This window comes from Humulus lupulus, chromosome X (assembly GCF_963169125.1).
Source record: "Humulus lupulus chromosome X, drHumLupu1.1, whole genome shotgun sequence".
Classification (NCBI taxonomy): Eukaryota; Viridiplantae; Streptophyta; class Magnoliopsida; order Rosales; family Cannabaceae; genus Humulus; species Humulus lupulus.
Window position 1 is genome coordinate 60,643,947 of NC_084802.1, and position 20,406 is coordinate 60,664,352.

At 37.7% G+C, this 20,406-nt stretch overlaps 1 protein-coding gene across 2 annotated transcripts in view; it reads right to left on the bottom strand.

Annotated features, from left to right (window-relative positions):
• Window positions 1–359: 359 nt before the first annotated feature.
• LOC133804512 (embryogenesis-associated protein EMB8-like) overlaps window positions 360–20,406 on the bottom strand; it is a 58,341-nt gene continuing 38,294 nt past the window's right edge. For both annotated transcript variants that reach the window (XM_062242667.1, XM_062242666.1), the window contains 7 exons: window positions 11,440–11,525; window positions 10,966–11,014; window positions 2,302–2,358; window positions 2,082–2,212; window positions 1,921–2,004; window positions 1,309–1,378; window positions 360–1,145 (listed from right to left, as the gene is read on the bottom strand). In XM_062242667.1, the coding sequence (XP_062098651.1) occupies window positions 687–1,145; window positions 1,309–1,378; window positions 1,921–2,004; window positions 2,082–2,212; window positions 2,302–2,358; window positions 10,966–11,014; window positions 11,440–11,525 (936 nt within the window). In that variant the 3' untranslated portion in view covers window positions 360–686. The remainder of the gene's footprint in view (window positions 1,146–1,308; window positions 1,379–1,920; window positions 2,005–2,081; window positions 2,213–2,301; window positions 2,359–10,965; window positions 11,015–11,439; window positions 11,526–20,406) is intronic.

Here is a 20,406-nt window from a genome sequence, read left to right on the forward strand (position 1 = left end):
AATGATGTGTAAAGTTTGTAATGTACGTACCCATACACGATCATATTAAAAATAAAAAATAAAATAAAATAGAAAAACACCAACAATATAAAGAGTATTAGAAGAAACCAGTCATATTGAGATGCATTCTTATATAATAACACTTATACTCATCAAAGTTAATAATGTGAAAGAATTATATTTTGATGAGTAAACGGTAGTGGTTGTTTGGTCATGTGCCAGTACGACCAAAAAAAAAGATAGGTATAAAAGATGCGTAGGTTAACCACAAAATCTTGAGAGAATATGATAGGCTATTTGAAAATCCCAGGAAAACGACTGGCCATCAAAACAAGAAGATACGTATATTTGGCTACATCTGCCAACTTTAAATAATTATTTGCATTACATCTAGTATCCACCCCTACTAGAAAGGATTTACCATACAACATCTATAGATTACTGAATCATATGATATAAATCAGAACACGAACATGATAGGATTCCTAGCAACTTAGGAATATGATGGTTATTGTGTATACTTGTAATATTATATTCTTGTCTATTATTGGAATTTAAGGAAAGAAAAGAAAAATGGATAGGACTTATTTGAGCAAGTATTACCTAAATACAGTCATCGATATCTCTAAATGAGAATGAATAATAAGTTATAAGGAGAGTACAACAAGGAATTTATGAGCATGGAATTATTTTCTGAACAAAGCTGCAAGTAAGACATTTCTGAGCTTCTTCCTAGAAAGTGCTCGCATGGCAGAACCTAACAATGGCCAGCTCGTAGCAATAGCAATATAAGCAAGCAGCCATATTGAGAACCTGTTCTGTTGACGCAACACATCCAAGCATCTTTTAACGGGAGTTGTATCAAGTGGCTTTGCATCCTGGACCCTAGTAGCTTGCCCAGAGGTTTCTTTTATGACTGGCACAAAACCAGACTCTGGTTGGGAACTCAGTTCATCTTGGTCTGCAACAGAAACAGTTTCAGTATTTTCACAATGACTCTTCTGAGTCTCCGATAATTCTTCCACCGAATTATTGTTTGTTTGTTCATTTCCCACTGCAGCCACCATACCATCCTCCACAACGCTTACAAAGGGGCCCTGATCAATTGTAGAGTCCAATGAGGACTTGGGGCCACTATTCAGGATCTAAAAATACATGGGAAAGAGAAGTATTAGTTTGCATAATTAATTGCATCTAAGAGTCAACATTGGTGTTGTCTCTGATTATTGATAGCATTACAAACGAACAGAAGAATCCATCGTAATAGTAATACAAGCTTATCAGCAATGTAGACTGATTTAACTGCACCTTGTTTTGTACATGCATATATTGGCTAGAATGTAGAACCCTTAAAAATTCACCAGTTGCCCTTACCCACCTGCAAAAGAACAGTATATAACAAACCAGATTAGAATGAATAATTCAGAATCAGGTAATTGAAGACAATGCTGCCTAGAAATGCACGCAGATTGAAATCCACAAGGAAACCTTGACAACGTCAAGGGAATTCCTTCCATATCTAAAAGCACACCAAAATTGGAAGTGCACTTAAGCGTCAGGCTATATCCACAAAATTATGGGAAAGGCACTCCAAGAAATACCTAAACCCAAGGATAGCTGTTCCGAATGTTTCATCAAACCCAGTCCAATACTAAAATTGTTTTATCTTGCTAGCCTAGTGGATAAAAAATGATATGAAGTTTACAATCCTATCAGGATTGCTAGGTTAGTTGACTAAACTCCAGTGCAAGTAGACCCCCATGCCAATGCCTGGCGAAAGACTGACAAAATTGGAGCATATGTATTAGCATGAACTCTAGCATGGCCTGTAACCATAGTGAAAAGCAAAATTGTTGTCTCCCAACCAAACAACCTTAATTCCAATTAGGTCCAAATATGAAACATGAAAATATGAAGTACCACAAGCGAGCTGCAGTTAACCCTTCAAAAAATGCAAGATGTCCTCCATGCTTTGTTGTAGCCAATACCACATTTTTATTAGTCCTATAAAAGACAGATATCAATACACGTTGTCAAATCAATGAAGCATGTGCGTATTCACATACTAAAAGCAGCTTAACCTGCATTCGTCCCATGGAATGGCTTCCCTAGTACAGACAGGATCATCCAATGCACTGACACAGAGAAGTGGGATTGAAACATTGCCCACATAACCAGCACTGCTACAGCGCCTGTAGTATGTATCCACAGTCTGAGAAAACCAAATAATTCGGTAACTGATATACATTTACATACATACATACATATGGACAAAATAACGAAACGCCAAGCGATTCGTACCTCAAATTTTCCAACAAGGCGGGTAGCATGGTCATCAAAATCTCGAATAGTCCGTGACTATTGAATGGAAAGGGCAGGATATACAAACAACATTAGTTAAAGTCAGTAAAGAACTAATGAGTAAAAAATAATATTGATATCCAATTCCACTGTAGAACACGACAATGAAGTCTGAAGCACCAAAAAATAGATTCCAAAATGAAGATTGGTTTAAAATGAACCTTAAAATAAAAACCAAACAACCAAAAAATGTTATTTTTGTGTACAACTTACAAGCTATATGCCATACGTCTATATTTAGAGACTCCAATGTGTCAATATGCAAGACTGCATTATCATCATACTTGGATTGTTTTTATTTAGCTACCCTAAGGTTTAGGAGGGTGGAAAAAAGGACAACAGGACCACATACTATTTTTAAGTTTTACAGTTTTTCCCAGCTTCAATTCACACTATAGTGCAGCTTTAGAATTTTGGTTATAAATGTTCTATCTTGTATGGAAAAAAAATATATAATAATTCATCATAATATGATTATTTACAGGTCTCATAATGAACAACAAAAGGCATCCACAAATGAAGAGAATAAAAAGTTGCAAATATAAGAAATAAAGCATTCAATGAATTAATGCAAGGGTTTGAAGTTGCAGAACAGTATCCTTATGTCCAATAGGAACTACTGCAATGAGGAACTTATAAACCAAAAATCAACTCTTGCTCTTTTATTAAATAATGTCTGCTCCAAGAAATGTGCATACCATTAACTAAAGCTAGTACTTCTGAGTCGTAACAATACAAACACTTATCATTACATTAATGGTATGTTTACTTGAGGTGGATGAGAATCATTTGTATGGTAATGATTCTCATTCACATGTTTACTAAAATAAGGAACAAGAGAACTTGGTAGGATAAGGGGGAAAAGAATGGGAATGCTTCTTCCCCAATTACCTAAGGAATGTCATTGGGGTAATGACTCCTATTTTTTTAATTTTATTTTTCATAAATAAAAAATTAAAAGGCTATTATATCTGGCTCATTTATTTAAAATTCCTACAGTATCCCAGTTTGTCGGGATACTTTATGACCAGAGTTTATCTAAATATTCTAGGTCTTTCTTTATATTTTTAGTAAATTATCATAGTAAGAAATCAGCAATGTTTTAGAGTTTTCTTCTCCAGTAGCTTTCTCACATGGTCTCAAAGCTGGGATACCGTTGAGAGGAAAACAAAATGACCAATTTTAAGCAGGCCCTCACTGTGTTAAGCAAGGACGGAAAGGAGGAAGTTGTTGAGGGTGAGGGTTAGAGATTAACAATGGAGAAAACGTAACAAGTAAAACACAATGAACAATAAACACAAAGAACAGAAAGGAGCTTGAACAACTTGAGATACTCTGTCCAAATTCTCTATTCCAACCCACTAGGATTATACAAAGAATGAGAATTGGGATATAACAAGCCTTTGAATTGTTCAAGCAAGCAATTCATCATGGGCTTGAACAACTTGAGAAACTATGTCCAAATTCTCATCTCCAACCCACTAATGAGAATTGGGATAATAACAAACCTTTGAATTCTTCAAGCAAGAAATTTCTTAATGAATTCTTGGATAAAATGGTTCATCTTTAAGAGCTACTTTAAGAGCTAGAGAGAGTGCAAAAGTGTGATCAATTCCTTTGAACTCTCTAAGACCCTTTAAATAGTATCAGCATCGACCTAGGCTTGTCTCACATGTTGCAATTTAAAAATCGCAACATTTGGAGCCAAAAATTCAAGAAAGTGGTGACAACGCGTCACGGCCTTTGCACGTCCTAGGCGACGATAGGCGATAGGTCGCCACATATGTCAACGTCGCCTCATTGGACTACAACGTGTTGCCTGGGGACAAGCGACGTAACACAAGTCCACCTGAATTTTGACCCACTTATCTTGCCCGAATCGTCCCAAAAATTGTCAAATTGCTCCCAAATCCCAATATATTTAGATGTGTTTATATACCTCAATATATTCCTCTAAACTCAATTTTGTATGCCAATTACTAAAATTCAAAATTCACATCTACTTGTGTGTAATTTTTTCATTAACATTACACTTGTGTATTGTTCTAATTTATATTTAACCAATTATAACACCCACCCTTACAATTAACCCACTGCCTTTTCTTTTTTGAAAAAGAGAGAGAGGTCAAAGAATGACCTCCTCTCAATAAAATTGAGGACCCTCACTTATGACGAAGGAATATCGTGGTAACAAAAACAAAAACCAAAACATTCTCAATAAAACACCCAATGACTAACTCTTCAAAAACTATTACAACCACAAACTACTCCACTCCCTACATAGATCCAAGAAAGACATCCTCAAAACCTCTCGAACTATACACCCAAGTGGCAACCCAAAACTTGATCTTATCCCAAAGACTATCCACTGTACAAGAATCGTCTTCAAAAATCCTACTATTTCTCTCCAGCCAAATTGCCCAAAAAGTCGCCAAAACAGTGCTCTGCCACAAACGAGCCAACCTCCGTCCACCCTCTAAATGGCACAGGAACAGTTGAGAACAAGAGGAAGGCATGCACCAAGAGACCCCGAACTCAGCCAGTACTTTAAACCACACCTCTCTAGTAAAAAAACACCCCATAAACAAATGGCGAGCTAACTCCACTTCATTCTTACAACAAACACACCAATTTGGCGACAGATAATGAAAAGGTCTTCGCCTTTGCAAGTTAATGTGAACATTCACCTTATCCAAGAACAACAACCATCCAAACAATTTAACTTTATAGGGAGCGACACTCCTCCATAAATTCTTAGCCCAATCCAACTCATGGCCTAAATGAGCATAGCTCAAGGAATGAAAGGTGAACTTACAATTAAAGACTCCGCTAGTGTCTGGAGTCCAATGCCTCCTATCCTCCAAAAATGACAGGAAAGCCACACCCTGGAGCATGTGCAGCAGCTGAACGAAACTAGACACCTCCCTATCAAACAAGTTCCTCCTGAAACGCAAATTCCAGCCCATGCCCCCCAAACTCCCTTCACCTTCCAAGACTGCCAGATCTTTAATCACACAATTCTTGGCCATGGACACCAAAAATAAATCAGGGAATTAATACTTCCAACGAAACATCTCCAAGCCAAACATCCTCCCAAAAACGAATCCTATCCCCCTCCCCACCTTGAAGCAGACCATCCTCCTATACTCCTCATACAAAGCCGATATATCTCTCCAAGGACCACGAGCCGACATTCTTTCCCCTCCACCCGTATCCCAATGACCATCATCTACCCCATACCCACTCTTCACCACCCTATACCATAAAGCCTTATTTTCTAGAGGAAAACGCCATAACCATTTAATGAAATGGTGAGAAATAATCACTCTTTTTTATGTTTTATTTCTTGTACTTTCTCATACAACTTATGGCTAAAACTATATATAGGCTATACAAGTACCACTACATTAAATACAGAATAGGAAACGATTCCTATACCCCTAGGAAACCCAAAAGATCAAATCATTAATACTCTAATTCTCTAACTGTCAACACTCCCCCTCAAGCTGGACTATAAATATTGATGAGTCCAAGCTTGTTTACTAGGAAATCAAATGCTTGCTCGCAAACTCCCTTTGTGAGAATATCAGCTAGTTGTTGATCAGTATGCACATATCTAATGCTGATAATTCGTCCATCAATTTTTTCTTTAATAAAGTGGCGGCCAACTTCCACGTGTTTAGTTTTGTCGTGATGTATAGGATTATGTGCAATGCTGATGATAGATTGGTTGTCACAGTAGAGTTGACTAGGGGCTTCATTTCAATCTTCAATTCTTCTAGTAGACGTTTGATCTATATAGCTTCACACACTCCATGAGCCATGGCTCTATACTCTGCTTTTGTACTGCTTCTTGCGACCACTGTTTGCTTTTTACTTCGCCATGTGACCACATTCCCCCATACCATTGTGCAATATCCAGATATAGACTTTCTATCATCAACTGAGCCAGCCCAATCTACATCTGTGAACACTTCAACCTTTCTCTCAGTTGTCTTCTTGAAGAGAAGGCCCTTTCCTAGTGTTTGCTTGAGATATCTCAGAATCCTATACACTGCATTGAGATGTCCCTGACACGGATCATGCATGTATTGACTGACTAGACTCACTGCAAAAGCAATGTCGGGTCAAGTATGTGAGAGGTAAATGAGTTTTCCTACCAGCTGTTGGTACCTCCTCTTGTCAACTGGACTTCCTTCAAACATTTTCCTTTTATCTCCAAGCTCAATTGGAGTTTTGTTGGGCCTGCTTCCGAGCATGCCTGTCTCCTTTAGAAGGTCTAAAGTGTATTTTCTCTGGGACACGGAAATACCATTTTGCTTCTAGCAAATTCCATACCCAAAAAATATTTGAGAGCACCAAGATCTTTAACTTCGAACTCATTTGCTAACATTTTTTTGATTGAATTCATCTCCTCGGTGTGATTACCAGTGATAATTATGTCATCAACATATACGATCAATACGACAATTTTTCCACTTCCTAAGTGCTTAACAAAGAGTGTGATCAGTCTGACCTTGTACGTATCCAATCCCTTTGACAACTTTCAAGAAACGATTGAACCATGCTCGAGGAGATTGTTTCAAGTCATAGAGTGATTTGTTCAGTTTGCAGACTGTGGTTGTCATGAGAGGCTCTTCAAATCCCGGAGGCTGACTCATATACACTTCTTCAAGATCCCCATTTAAGAATGCATTCTTTACATCAAGTTGATGCAATTCCCAATCCAGGTTAACAACTAGCGAGAGAAGAACTCTGATAGTGTTGAGTTTGGCAACTGGAGCGAACATTTCTGTGTAGTCAATTCCATAGGGAGTATTTGGAGATCCAGATTTAAAGCTTGGATTTTTCAGCAGGCAATAGGAAGATCAGATGGGCCTTTAGTGGTTTGGGATACTCGTAGTGTCTCTGTTACGGATTCTTTGGTAGGGGAGTTCACCGTTTCCGTTGTATTGAAGTTGAGGGTAAGAATCCTTGGTGGTTCTCTGGTGTTTATGGGCCTGTGGTTTATGGTAAACGAGATAGTTTTTGGGATGAGTTAGCAGGTTTACATGTCATTTGAGGTAGTCATTGGTGTCTGGGGGGAGATTTTAATGTGGTAAGAAGAGGAGATGAGAAACTGAACAGTGTGTCCAATACTAGAAGTATGAAGAAATTTGATGCGTTGATCAGAGAGATGCGCTTGGTGGATCCTAAGTTCCATAATGGTCGTTTCACTTGGTCTAATTTCAAACAGAGGCCAATCTGCAGTAGGCTCGATAGATTTTTATTTTCGCCCTTATGGACAAAGTTTTATCCTTTCATTCGTCAGGAAGTGATGGTTCGTATTGTTTCAGATCATTGTCCTATTGTGTTGGATTCCAATCCTCCTTCGTGGGGCCCCAGTCCGTTCAGATTTGATAATTCCTGGCTTGAGCATAAAGATTTCAAGGTTCTTTGTCAGAAGTGGTGGAATTCGTCTAAGTTGATGGGAGTGGCCAGGATATGGTTTCATGGAAAAACTTTCGTTGGTTAAAGATAAAGTTAAGGGGTGGAGTCGAGAGGTTTTTAGGTTAATATCTTTTTGCTTAAACAATCCTTGGAAAGAAGGATGTTCGAGTTGGATAGATTAGAGGAAGGTGGACAGTGGAATGATCAACTTCTTTTGGAGCAAGGGAAGATTAAGAAAGAATGGCAGCAAGTTGTTTTTGAAGAAGAGAGAGGAGTTTAATTTAAGTCGACACGTCAATGGGCAAAACAAGGAGATTCTAATTCCAAGCTCTTTCATAGTATCCTTAGCGCTCGTAAAGCTAGGAATTTTATCTCTAGAATTGAGCAAGAGGATGGAACTATCCTTGACAAAGATGTGGATATTGAAAAGGCAATTGTCGGTTTTTACTCTTCGCTGTATTCTTCGGTCCATAGGAGGTGGAGTGGTGTGGAAGGTATTTCTTGGGAGCCTATTCCCTCTTTTTTGTCCTCTCTCCTTGAGAGGCCTTTCTCGGAAGAGGAAATTCGTCGATCAGTTTTCGATTGTGATGGGTCTAAGGCTCCGGGTCCGGATGGCTTCTCTATGGCATTCTATCAGGATAACTGGGATTCGGTTAAGAATGATCTTCAAGCAGTGTTCGATGGTTTCTTTGAGGACGAGGTTATTCACCGGAGAACTAATGAAATATACATTTGCCTAATCCCGAAGAAGTTAGATAGTTGTCGGGTGCGGGATTTCAGGCCTATTAGTTTGGTGACTAGTCTGTATAAAATTATTTCAAAGGTGATGGCTGGTCGTCTTAGAGGAGTTCTTTCTGATACAATAGCAGAGACACAAGGAGCTTTTGTAGAGGGTAGGCAAATTTTGGATACAGTGTTGGTAGCTAATGAGGCAGTGAAGGAGTATCAGAGTAAAGGCAAGAAGGGTTGGGTGTTCAAAATTGATTTTGCTAAAGCTTACGATTGTGTAGATTGGGACTTTCTGGGCTTTATTCTACACAAGAAAGGTTTTGGTGTAGTTTGGAGGAAGTGGATGCTGGGGTGTTTGTCTTCTACTTCATTCTTTGTGTTTTTAAATGGGAGACCGAGGGGGAAATTTAAGGGTTCTAGAGGTCTTCGCCAAGGGGACTCCCTGTCACCTTTCTTGTTTACCTCGGTTGTTGATGTTTTGGGTAGGATGGTGGATAAGGCCAAGAGCATCTTGGCGTTAAGAGGTTTCAAAGTAGGAAAAGATTTTGTGGAAGTCAGCCATCTTCAGTTCGCAGACGATACGATCTTTTTTTTGGACGATAATGAGTCTTTCTCAGTGCTGTTGGATATTCTGAAAGCCTTTAGTGTTGTTTCTGGACTTTTTATTAATTTGCAGAAATTTCAGTTGTTAGGGATTAACTTGGAGGAGGAAATAGTGGAGCTTCGTGCCAGGGAGATTGGGTGTGGGGTGGGTCAGTGGCCTATGAAGTATTTGGGTTTACCTTTGGGGGCATCCCCTCGCAACAAAGGTTTTTGGGAGCCCGTGGTTTCGAGTTGTGCTAAGCAGTTGGATGGGTGGAAGTGTGCTTTCCTTTCTAGGGGTGGTAGATTGACACTTATTCAATCGTTTGTTTCTTCTATCCCGGTGTATTATATGTCGCTTTTTCGTATTCCTAAAGGGGTGGCAAATGTTTTGGAAAAGTTGATGCGAGACTTTCTTTGGGAAGGTGGTGAGGATCATTCTAACTCCGATCATCTGGTCTTTAGTTTGTAAATCTCGGGATCACGGTAGCCTTGGTATTGGCAATTTGGAATCGAGAAATAAGGCTTTGCTCATGAAGTGGCTGTGGCATTTTCCGTTGGAAAAGAACACTTTGTGGCATAGAGTGGTGCTGAGTAAGTATGGGGGGGATGGAGGATTTTGGGACACTGGTAGAGGTGGGAGGTTGTTTGTTCGTGGTCCGTGGAAAAATATTTCTTCTCTTTATGAGTATCTTCAGTTGGTTAGTTTCAAGGTGGGGAAGGGGGATCGAATTCGATTTTGGGAAGATATTTGGATTAACGATGCTCCTTTAAAGCTTCAATTCCCAGATTTATTTTTGATTTCAACGTCCAGCAATTGTTTGATTAAGGATTTGGTGGTTTTTGGAGGTGAGGCGGGTTTGGAAACCCCGGGGTGGGATTTGCGTTTTAGAAGGAATCTGTTTGATAGGGAGGTTACCAGTCTCACTCAGTTATTACATTTGTTAGAAGAGGGTGGCTTTGCCAGCAATTTTAGAAGATCGGAGGGCTTGGACACCTGACGTTAATGAAGTCTTCTCTTGCAAGTCGGCCTTTTGGAGGTTAAGTTATGCTCATTTGGGTTCAGTACAGGAGTGGGCAAAGTCTTTGTGGAAAAGTGTTTCTCCCTCGAAAGTTAAAGTGTTTGGTTGGTTGGTTTTCAACAATAAACTAAATGTTCATGACAACTTGCAAAGAAGAAGACCCTACCATTGTTTATCCCCTGGTTGGTGCGTTTGTTGTAAGTAGGCAGGGGAATCTACTACCCATTTATTCATGGAGTGTCATTTTTCAAGAGAAGTGTGAGGAAAAGTCTTAGCTGAGTTTGGTATTCTTTGGTGTATGCCCTCTAACTGTTCTCAATTGTTTTTTACTCGGTTAGGGGGCGACAAGCGGGCTTCTCGTCTTTGGCAAACTACCGTGTTAGCCACTTTTTGGGCCTTATGGCTAGAAAAAAATAACAGAATTTTCGAAGATATTTTTAATTCAGCATAGACTATTTGGGATAAGATAAAATTTTGGGTGGCTACTTGGGTGTATAGAAACAAATGTTTTGCGGGGGTCGCCTTCTATGACCTTATTAGAGATTGGGGCAACTTCTGAATTTAATTTCTGGGGGTGAGGTTTGTTGTGGGGTTTTATTTTTGTTCTAGTTTGTAACTACGGTATTCATCCGCCATAAGTGAGGGCTCTCAATTTTATTGAGAGTAGGTCAGCCTTTAATGACCTCTGTCTCTTTTTTCAAAAAAAAAAGAATATATAGGCCTTCCGGTGTATTTTTAGTAAATGATCATAATAAGAAATCAGCACTGTTTTAGAGTTTTCTTCTCCAGTATCTTTCTCACACTATACACGAATAAAGTATTAAAATTGGAAGGAGCCAACCTTTTTAATGCCTTCCCAGTTAGCAAGACGAGAATAGTGAAGCTCGTGTCTGCAAAGTAATATTCACATTAATATAATACAAAGTTATTTAACAAAATCATCTTCACAAGCAATTATTTTTTATCATACAAGAACTTAAGTCTTAAACACAAATTTGCATACAAATTTTCAGTAAAGGTGAGAAAGTGCACATAAATAGATGTTTGAAGCCCCAAAATCCCTTAAGGTTAATTGAGGTATGCACCAATAATAAGACTTCATTGAGAGAGTGGAATATTATTTTGTAATGTTGTATTTGTTGTTTTTACTTTTTGTATCACATTTTTTGCTTTTGGGATACTTATGGTTTTTTCCACATCCTTGTATTTTCTTCTATATTAATCCAAGTCAGTTTTGTTTAAAAAAAATCTATAATAATAATAATAATAAGACTTCATTGTCCATCCACTAAATTGCAAAGAAAAATGTGCGTACAATTGTGCGTAGCCTTGAAGGCCAATGGTAAGCGCTCTGTCATAAAACTTTTGCACGAACCTACGACGTATAAATCTGTCACCAATCTGCAAAAGATAGAGATATAACTAATGAGCAACTATCTTCACATGATTAGTTCTTAGGTAATGACAAATAAAAAAGCTAAGTTAGTCCAAGTAAGAAAATATTAGGATAAATAACCATGTCATATATTTAGTATTAACTAAATATGATCTTAACTTCTAGTATGCAAAGTTCTGGACTAGCAAAAGGAAGAATAATCTTTATTTTATTATGATCTTCAACCCTAGGATCACAATAAGATTTATAGAGATTTCTCAGCAACCTTTATCCTAACCTATACTAAATATTTAAATTTAAACTTCTGGATTCAACAGGCCTCCTCAAGTTGAAGCAAAAATATTAACTATGCCCAGCTTGTCTACTATTCTCTCAAAGTCGGTTTAACAGACTAATTGACTTCCAGACAACACATATCACACAAATATTCTAACTTTTTTATTCCTTTATTTCTATTTTTTTATTATTTTTATGAAGAAACGAAAATTGTTTAAGAATAAGGGGGAAAAAAAAAGATGATAAGGATTCATCATCTACAAGAGAATCTTAGAAAAATACAAAAGAGGATAACAAATCATCATCTACAAGAGAATCTTGGAAAAATTCAAAAGATGACAAGGAATCATCTACAAGAAAATCTTTGTTTAACAAACGAAGGTTCCAATCTCTAAGTAGATCAAATAAAGAAAAAGGGAATAAAATCCAGTCTTAAAAATCCAAACTGCTGCCGAATACTGAATTTTTTTCCTATAAATGTAGATGAGAGAAATATGTTCTATGTATTGAATCAATGGAGAACCGTACATATATATACATTACAACAGGGATAAGATCCTGTAAACAAATTCGTAAAATCTGGGGTTATTTATACCATCGAATCTGAAAGTCTAAAGAAAGATTCCTAAAAGATTTTAACAGAATACTGAATTAATCACAGTTGACTAAATCAGCTTATGATATATTAAAGACTGAATTAAACAAGGTTGACTAAATAAGATTTGATTTCATCCACACTCCCCATCATGCTTGTCTGTAGATGTTGATAAGACCAAGCCAAATGTTTATATGTTCTTTTGTGAGTACTTTCAGCTAGTTGTTGAGAAGTAGGGCACATACTGAAGCTTACTGTGGTAAAAGAATAATTTTATTCTGTATCTTTTTTGTATCTTTTTCATAGAGTATAGGGGTATATATATACAAACATAGCAGCTAATTAATACAGAAGAGGAAACGATACCTAGGAAAATAAAAGTAAAGCTGTAAATAGGAAATAAGCATAGCAGTAAATCTATTAACTAGGAAAAGAAAGCACTAATAAATACACTTGAATATGTATCGACATCTTGATATTCTACACATACTCTCATATTGAACGCTAATCATGCCCCATCAAGCTATTCATTGATAAAATGTTCACTAGTTTAGTCTTATCGTGATGAACAGTATTGTGAGCTATGCTAATGGTTGAACTTGTTATCGCAGTAGAGGTGTAAACGTTTTTCATATTTGATCTTCAACTCTTTCATCACCCTCCTTATCCAAAACCTCACAAACTCCATGAGCCTAGACTTTATTTTCAGCTTCAGCACTTTCTGCAACAACGGTCATGTTTTACTATGCCATGAGCCTAGTCATAGTAGAGGTGTATACGTTGCGACAACAGTCATGTTGTCGTAGTAAAGATGTATACGTTTTTCATATTTGATCTTCAACTCTTTCATCACCTTCCTTATCCAAAACCTCAAAAACTCCATGAGCCTAGACTTTATTTTCAGCTTCATCACTTTTTGCGACAGCAGTCATGTTTTACTATGCCATGAGCCTAGTCATAGTGGAGGTGTATACATTGCGACAACAGTCATGTTGTCACAGTAGAGGTGTATACGTTTTTCATATTTGATCTTCAACTCTTTCATCACCCTCCTTATCCAAAACCTCACAAACTCCATGAGTCTAGACTTTATTTTCAGCTTCTGCACTTCTTGCGACAACAGTCATGTTTTACCATGCCATGAGCCTAGTCATAGTAGAGGTGTATACGTTGCAACAACATGACTGTTGTCGCAGTAGAGGTGTATATGTTTTTCATATTTGATCTTCAACTCTTTCATCACCCTCTTTATCCAAAACCTCACAAACTCCATGAGCCTAGATTTTATTTTCAGCTTCTACACTTTTTGCGAAAAGACCAACAATCATGTTTTACTATGCCATGTCACCAAATTTTCCCATAATAATTTATAGTAACCAGATGCCAACGGTCAAATATTAGAATTATATTTGTTATTTATTTATTTATTAGGATCCGATATTATTGTAAAGTTTATTATTTTTTATACTTTCCTTGTATAGTTATACTCAGTTTTATTGTCCTAGATTGTATGATATTCTGTTCACAACAGAATAAAGAAACGAGCTTCTTTCCTTCTGTATATAACAATAGGTTTGTAATTATTTTAAAACATAACTAATAAGAATTATTCAGAAATTATTACATGGTATCAAAGCCTAAATTTTCTCTGCCTTACCTACGAAAATCATCCAACCGTCATGTCTGACCTCAAAGAAAATCTCTCATTCGATTCCTCACCCTCTGATGATTCGTCCAATTCAAATCCTCCTTCTCAGTCGACCGTCACAAACCTTCCTCCTGGCAATTCTCCTCATGTCCTTGATGGCTCTCCTCTCCAAAACACCTACCATAAACTCAGCGGCCATAATTATCTTTAATGGTCACAGTCAGTCCTCATGTACATCTCAGGCAGAGGGAAAGACGAATATCTCACAGGTGCAATTGTCGAACCTAAAGAAATTGATACTTTCTATTGCCAATGGAAATCTGAGAATCATACGGTAATGTCTTGGTAAATTAACTCCATGCTTCCAGAAACTGGAGAAAAATTTCTCCTTTATTGTACAGCCCAAGAAATATGGGATGCAGCCTGTGACACATATTTCAGTTTTGAAAATACTTCAGAACTTTTTGAAACTAAAGCAAAACTCTTCATTTTCAGAAATTTTTTAAACTGAAGCAAAACTCTTCAAGTTAAAGCAAGGGGACTCCACTATCACACACTATTACAACACCATCACAAGGTACTAGAACCAACTTTATCTATTTGAAGTATATTCTTGGAAGTGCCCCATCAACTCTAAATTGTACAAGCACATTGTCGAGCAAAAGAGAACTTTCAGATTCTTATTAGGTCTGAACAAGGACCTCGATCATGTAAGGGGAAGAATCATGAGTGTCAAACCATTTCCTCCTATTCGTGAGGTATTCTCTGAGGTCAGAAGGGAGGAAAGGTAACAAAAGTTGATGATGCCTATACAAATTACTCGGACGGATCTGCGATGCTCACTCATGCTTCCTCTCAAGATAACAGGCCTCGGAAGGGGGGCAGACCCTGGGTTGACCATTGTAAAAAGCCTGGACATTTTCGTGAAACTTGCTGGAAGATTCACAGCAAGCCCGCTGACTGGAAACCAAAACCCCATGGTGATCAAGGACGGACTAACGTGGCTGCCACCTCTGAAGTTCATCCAACGAAGTAAGGCCTTTTTCACAAGGTCAGCTTGCACCCCTGCAGAAGCCTTTGGGCAGATCTCAGTGGCACAACAATCAAAACCATCTTCCTCCGAAGCACATGCTAGTATGATGAGTACTCATGGTACCACCTCTCACGTTGTTCCCACAAATTACAACACCGGTCCTTGGATAGTGGATTCTGGAGCATCCAACCATATGTCAGATGATTTAAAGGCTTTTCATACTTTCACACCGTGCATTAAAGTCACTACAATCAGAATTGTTGATGGATCACTCTCCAACGTGATGGGAACGGGATCTATTCACCTCACAGATGAACTTCACCTTTCATCTATTCCTTTTGTTCCTAAATTAAAATGTAACCTGCTTTCCATAAGTAAACTCACTAGAGATTTGAATTGTGTGACTAAATTCTATCCTAATCTTTGTGAATTTCAGGTTGTGGCTCGAGGAAGGTGATTGGCAGTGCTGAAATGCGTGGTGGTCTCTATATTCTCAAGAACACTCCCACAAATAAACAAGTTCACAAGTCAAGTTGTGTTTTCAATTCTATTTTCGATACTAGTTTCAATTATGTTTCTATTTCCAATGAAAGTCTAGTATCTTGAACGCATGTTCCCTCATTTATTTATTAATAAAAAGTCCAAGTTTTTTCATTGTGAAGTGTGTCAAGTTGCCAAACATACTCAAAGGATTTACTCCAGCCACTCTGTAGAATTATGTAAATATCTTGTATTTATTCATTATCCACCCTTTTAGGGTAACCGAATTTTTTTTATTTCCATCTTTATTGTATATTCCTAGTTTTTAGGTGATTAGTTGACCTAGGTTAATTGTACAGCTTTTTCTTTAACTCTTTAGTTGTAATCTGCCTATTTATAGGCAATATTCTTTCATGAATAATATAACGAGTATTTAGAAATTCAAATGGTATCAGAGCCACCCGTACCCTAAATCGTTTCTCTATTTTTCTTTCCTGTTTTTTTATTTTCTTTTCTCTCGTATCAGTTCTTCTCTTCCTGTTCTTCACACATCAATTCACCATGGCTGCTAAGAAGGAAAGCCTCACTTCAGATGCATCCTCTCATCCTTCCACCCTCTCTAATTTGAATATGTCAAATGGTTCTTCATCTCACGGCACTGAGGCTGTTTCTCTGGTCACCAGCCACAAATTCAATGGCCATAATTACCTTCAATGGTCACAGTCGGTGATGATGTACATAAGTGGAAAAGGGAAGGAAGAATACCTCACAGGAGAGATTGATACTCCAAAAACAAATGATCCAAAATATAAAACATGGAAGACAGATAATCACATCATTAAATCATGGCTGATTAGTTCCATGAATGATGATATAGGAGAAAATTTGGGATGTTGTTAAAAACTCTTATTCAAGCGCCGATAATACATCAGAATTATTTGAGATTGAAGCTGCCCTTATTGATCTCCGCCAAGAAGATACCTCTGTCACGCACTACTTCAACACTCTTACCCGGTATTGACAGCAATTGGACCTGTTCGAATCTTATTCCAGGAAGTGTGCTGAAGACACTGCTCTATACCGAAGCATTGTGGAAAAAAGGAAAACATTCAAATTTCTTCATGGCCTCAATAAGGATCTTGATGCAGTGAGGAGTAGAATCATGAGTTCCAAGCCTCTTCCTCAAGTCAAAGAAGCATTCTCAGAGGTTCGACATGAAGAAAGCAGAAAGAAGGTTATGATGGGCTCTTCAAGGTCTTCAATGCACTCAAAACTCCTCTGCCCTTGCTGCCCGAGGACAATTCCAAGATGCCAATCAAGATAACCGACAACAGAAGGGACGTCCATGTTGTGATCACTGTCACCTGGACATTATAGAGAAACATGCTGGAAAATTCATGGAAAGCCTGCCGGTTGGAACCCAAAGTCGTGGAAAGACTAGGAGAGTCAGAGAAACGTTGCTGCTACTTCAAATACTACTGCTGAAGGAAAAGGAGATGGATCTGATTCATTACCTTTCACTAAAGCACAGTTGGAAGCACTTCAGAAACTCAGTCACACATTACTGAACAGCCGAATACTACACATGGGACAGGGTTGTTAGCCATGAAAGGTAACCATTCAGTAGCTCTTATTGTCAATAAAAGAACTACTAACCCTTGAATTCTTGATTCTGGAGCATCCGATCATACGATAGGAGATGCAAATATTTTTTTCTGAATTCCACACAAGTCCAGAGCACCACACAGTAAAATTGCAGACGGCACATCCTCTAAGGTTGAGGGTTCGGGTTCAGTCAAGATAAATCAGAACCTAACTCTCAATTCTGTTCTCTATGTGCCTAATTTGGATTGTAATTTACTGTCTATTAGTAAATTTACTCATGACCTAAACTGTGACTACGTTTTACTCAAATTTGTGTGTTTTTCAGGAATTGGATTCGGGGAAGGTGATTGGCAGTGCTAAGATGTGTTCTAGGCTCTATATCCTACAAGATGACACTCCATCTGCTAGGACAAGTCATAAATTCAGTTTGTTTTCTTTGAATAATCAGTCTATTTCAAATAAAGATAGTGAAATTATGTTGTGGCACTATCGTCTTGGTCATCTAAATTTCTTGTATTTGTCAAAGATGTTTCCCTCTTAATTTATTAATAGAAATCTAAATTCTTTTTGCTGTGAAATCTGTCAATTTGCGAAACACACTCGAAACACATATTCTAGAATATCATATAAATCTTCCAAACCTTTTTCATTGATTCATAGTGATGTGTGGGGTTCTTCACGTGTAAACAATATAACTGGACAAAAATTGTTTGTATCTTTTATTGATGATCACACTAGATTAACTTGGGTGTTTCTCACGAAAACAAAATCAGAAGTGAAATTTTTAAACAATTTCAATCCATGATTCAAACTCAATTTCACACTAAAATTCAAATCCTCAAGACCGACAATGCTAAGGATTTCTTCAATTCCATCCTCGGTCCTTTCCTCACACAACAAGGTATTTTACACTTAAGCTCTTGTGTTGATACTTCTCAACAAAATGGGGTAGCTGAACAAAAAAATAGACATCTATTAGAAGTTGTCTCTTGTTTTCTACTCAGGTTCCCAAATATTTCTGGGGTGAAGCTGTTCTTACAACTACTTATCTTATCAACCGAATGCCATCTCGAGTTCTCAACTTTCAAACCCCATGTCAAAAAGTCTTGCAATCATTCCCTCATACAAGATTCATTAGTCTTCTCGATCCTAAGGTCTTCGACTGCACCGCCTTTGTTCATCTTTATTCTCTAAATCGTAGTAAGTTAGACCCTAAATCTCTCAAGTGCATTTTTATTGGTTATTCCTCTCATCAAAAGGGTTATAAATGTTATTCCCCTATAACTCGAAGAATTTATAACTCTATGGATGTCACTTTTTTTTAAAATCATGCTTATTACAAATCTGAATACAAGTGAATCTCATCTTTGGGACACTATTCCGAGTATCAATACTCCATCTCCTAGTGTTCCTTCCACCTCTCAAGTCATAGAAAATCATGTTTCATCTAGTCCTTCATCTAATCCCTTAGGTTCCCAAATCATTGAAAACTCTTCAGAACCATCAATGACTCTTGCTCCTGATCATGAACCAGAAATTCGTGTTTATACGAGAAGAAAAAAATCTGGTAAAGATATAGAGCACACAACACATCTGGAGGACCACCATGAATCAGAACTGGATCCTCTCTCTCCAGAAACTTATTCAGGTTTAAGTAAATTTAACCATGATAATATTGTTCAGATAAATGATGATTTAGATTTGCCAATTGCATTGAGAAAGGGAGTTCGAGCATGTACAGAACACCCTATTGGAAATTTTGTATCCTATAACAAATTATCACCATCCTATCAGGCGTTTGTCTCTGTTATTGATAACATACAGATTCCCCACACCATTCAAAAGGCACTGACTGATTCTCGATGGAAAGAGGTTGTAGAAAATGAGATTAATGCTTTGGCTAAAAACAGTACTTGGGCAATCACAAATCTACCACCTGGGAAGAGATCCGTGGGTTGCAAGTATGTCTTTCCTGTTAAACACAAAGCAGATGGAAGCATTGAGAGGTTTAAAGCTCGCCTTATTGCTAAAGGCTTCACTCAGTCCTATGGAATCGATTATCAAGAAACGTTTGCTCCTGTTGCGAAGCTTAACACCATACGTGTACTATTATCCCTTGCTGCAAATAAAGATTGGCCTCTACACCAACTTGATGTGAAAAATGCTTTCCTAAATGGTGACCTTGAAGAAGAAGTTTATATGGATATTCCTCCGGGCAACGAGAACTCTGCAAATCAGAACACAAGTTTGCAAACTCAAGAAATCTTTGTATGGTCTTAAACAATATCCACGAGCATGGTTTGGCAGATTTACCAAGTCAATCATTCAAAATGGGTACACTCAATGTCAAGCAGATCACACATTGTTTGTCAAATTCTCATAAGATAAAAGGATAGCTATCCTAATTGTTTATGTGGATGACATAATACTAACGAGTGACTACAAGGAGGAGATGGAGAGATTGAAAGATTTCTTATCTAATCTTGGGAATCTTAGATATTTTCTTGGCATGGAAATTGCTCGATCAAGACATGGCATCTTTGTTTCTTAACGTAAGTATGTTCTTGACTTACTGAAGGAAACAGGAATGCTTGGATGCAAACCAGCCTCAACTCCAATGGACTTCAACAAGAAAGTGGGTTCAGGAAAGAACTTACCAGTGGACAGTGGGAGATATCAAAGATTAGTTGGACGTTTGATCTATCTATCTCATACTAGACCTGACATTGATTTCTCGGTTAGTGTTGTCAATCAATACATGAACAATCCTACCGAGGAACACATGGAAGCCGTTAATAGAATCTTAAGATACCTCAAGATGAATCCTGGAAAAGGACTTCTATTCAAGAAAAGTGATAGCAGAGAGATCAAAGTTCATACTGATGCAGACTGGGCAGGAGATGTAACAGACAGGAGTACTTCAGGATACTGCTCTTATGTTTGGGGTAATCTAGTGACTTGGAGAAGTAAGAAACAATCAGTAGTTTCTAGAAGTTCAGCCAAAGCAGAATTTAGAGCTCTTGCTCTAGGAGTTTGTGAAGGGATTTGGCTAAAAAGATTACTGGGTGAGCTGAGACTCTTTGCTGAAAAGTCTATAAAAATGCTTTGTGATAATCAGGCTGCCATTAGTATTGCCAAAAATCCTGTTCATCATAACAGGACAAAATATATTGAGATAGATCGTCACTTCACACTGAGAAGATTGAGAGTGCCACAATTCAAACTATCTATACTCCATCCAGATTCCAA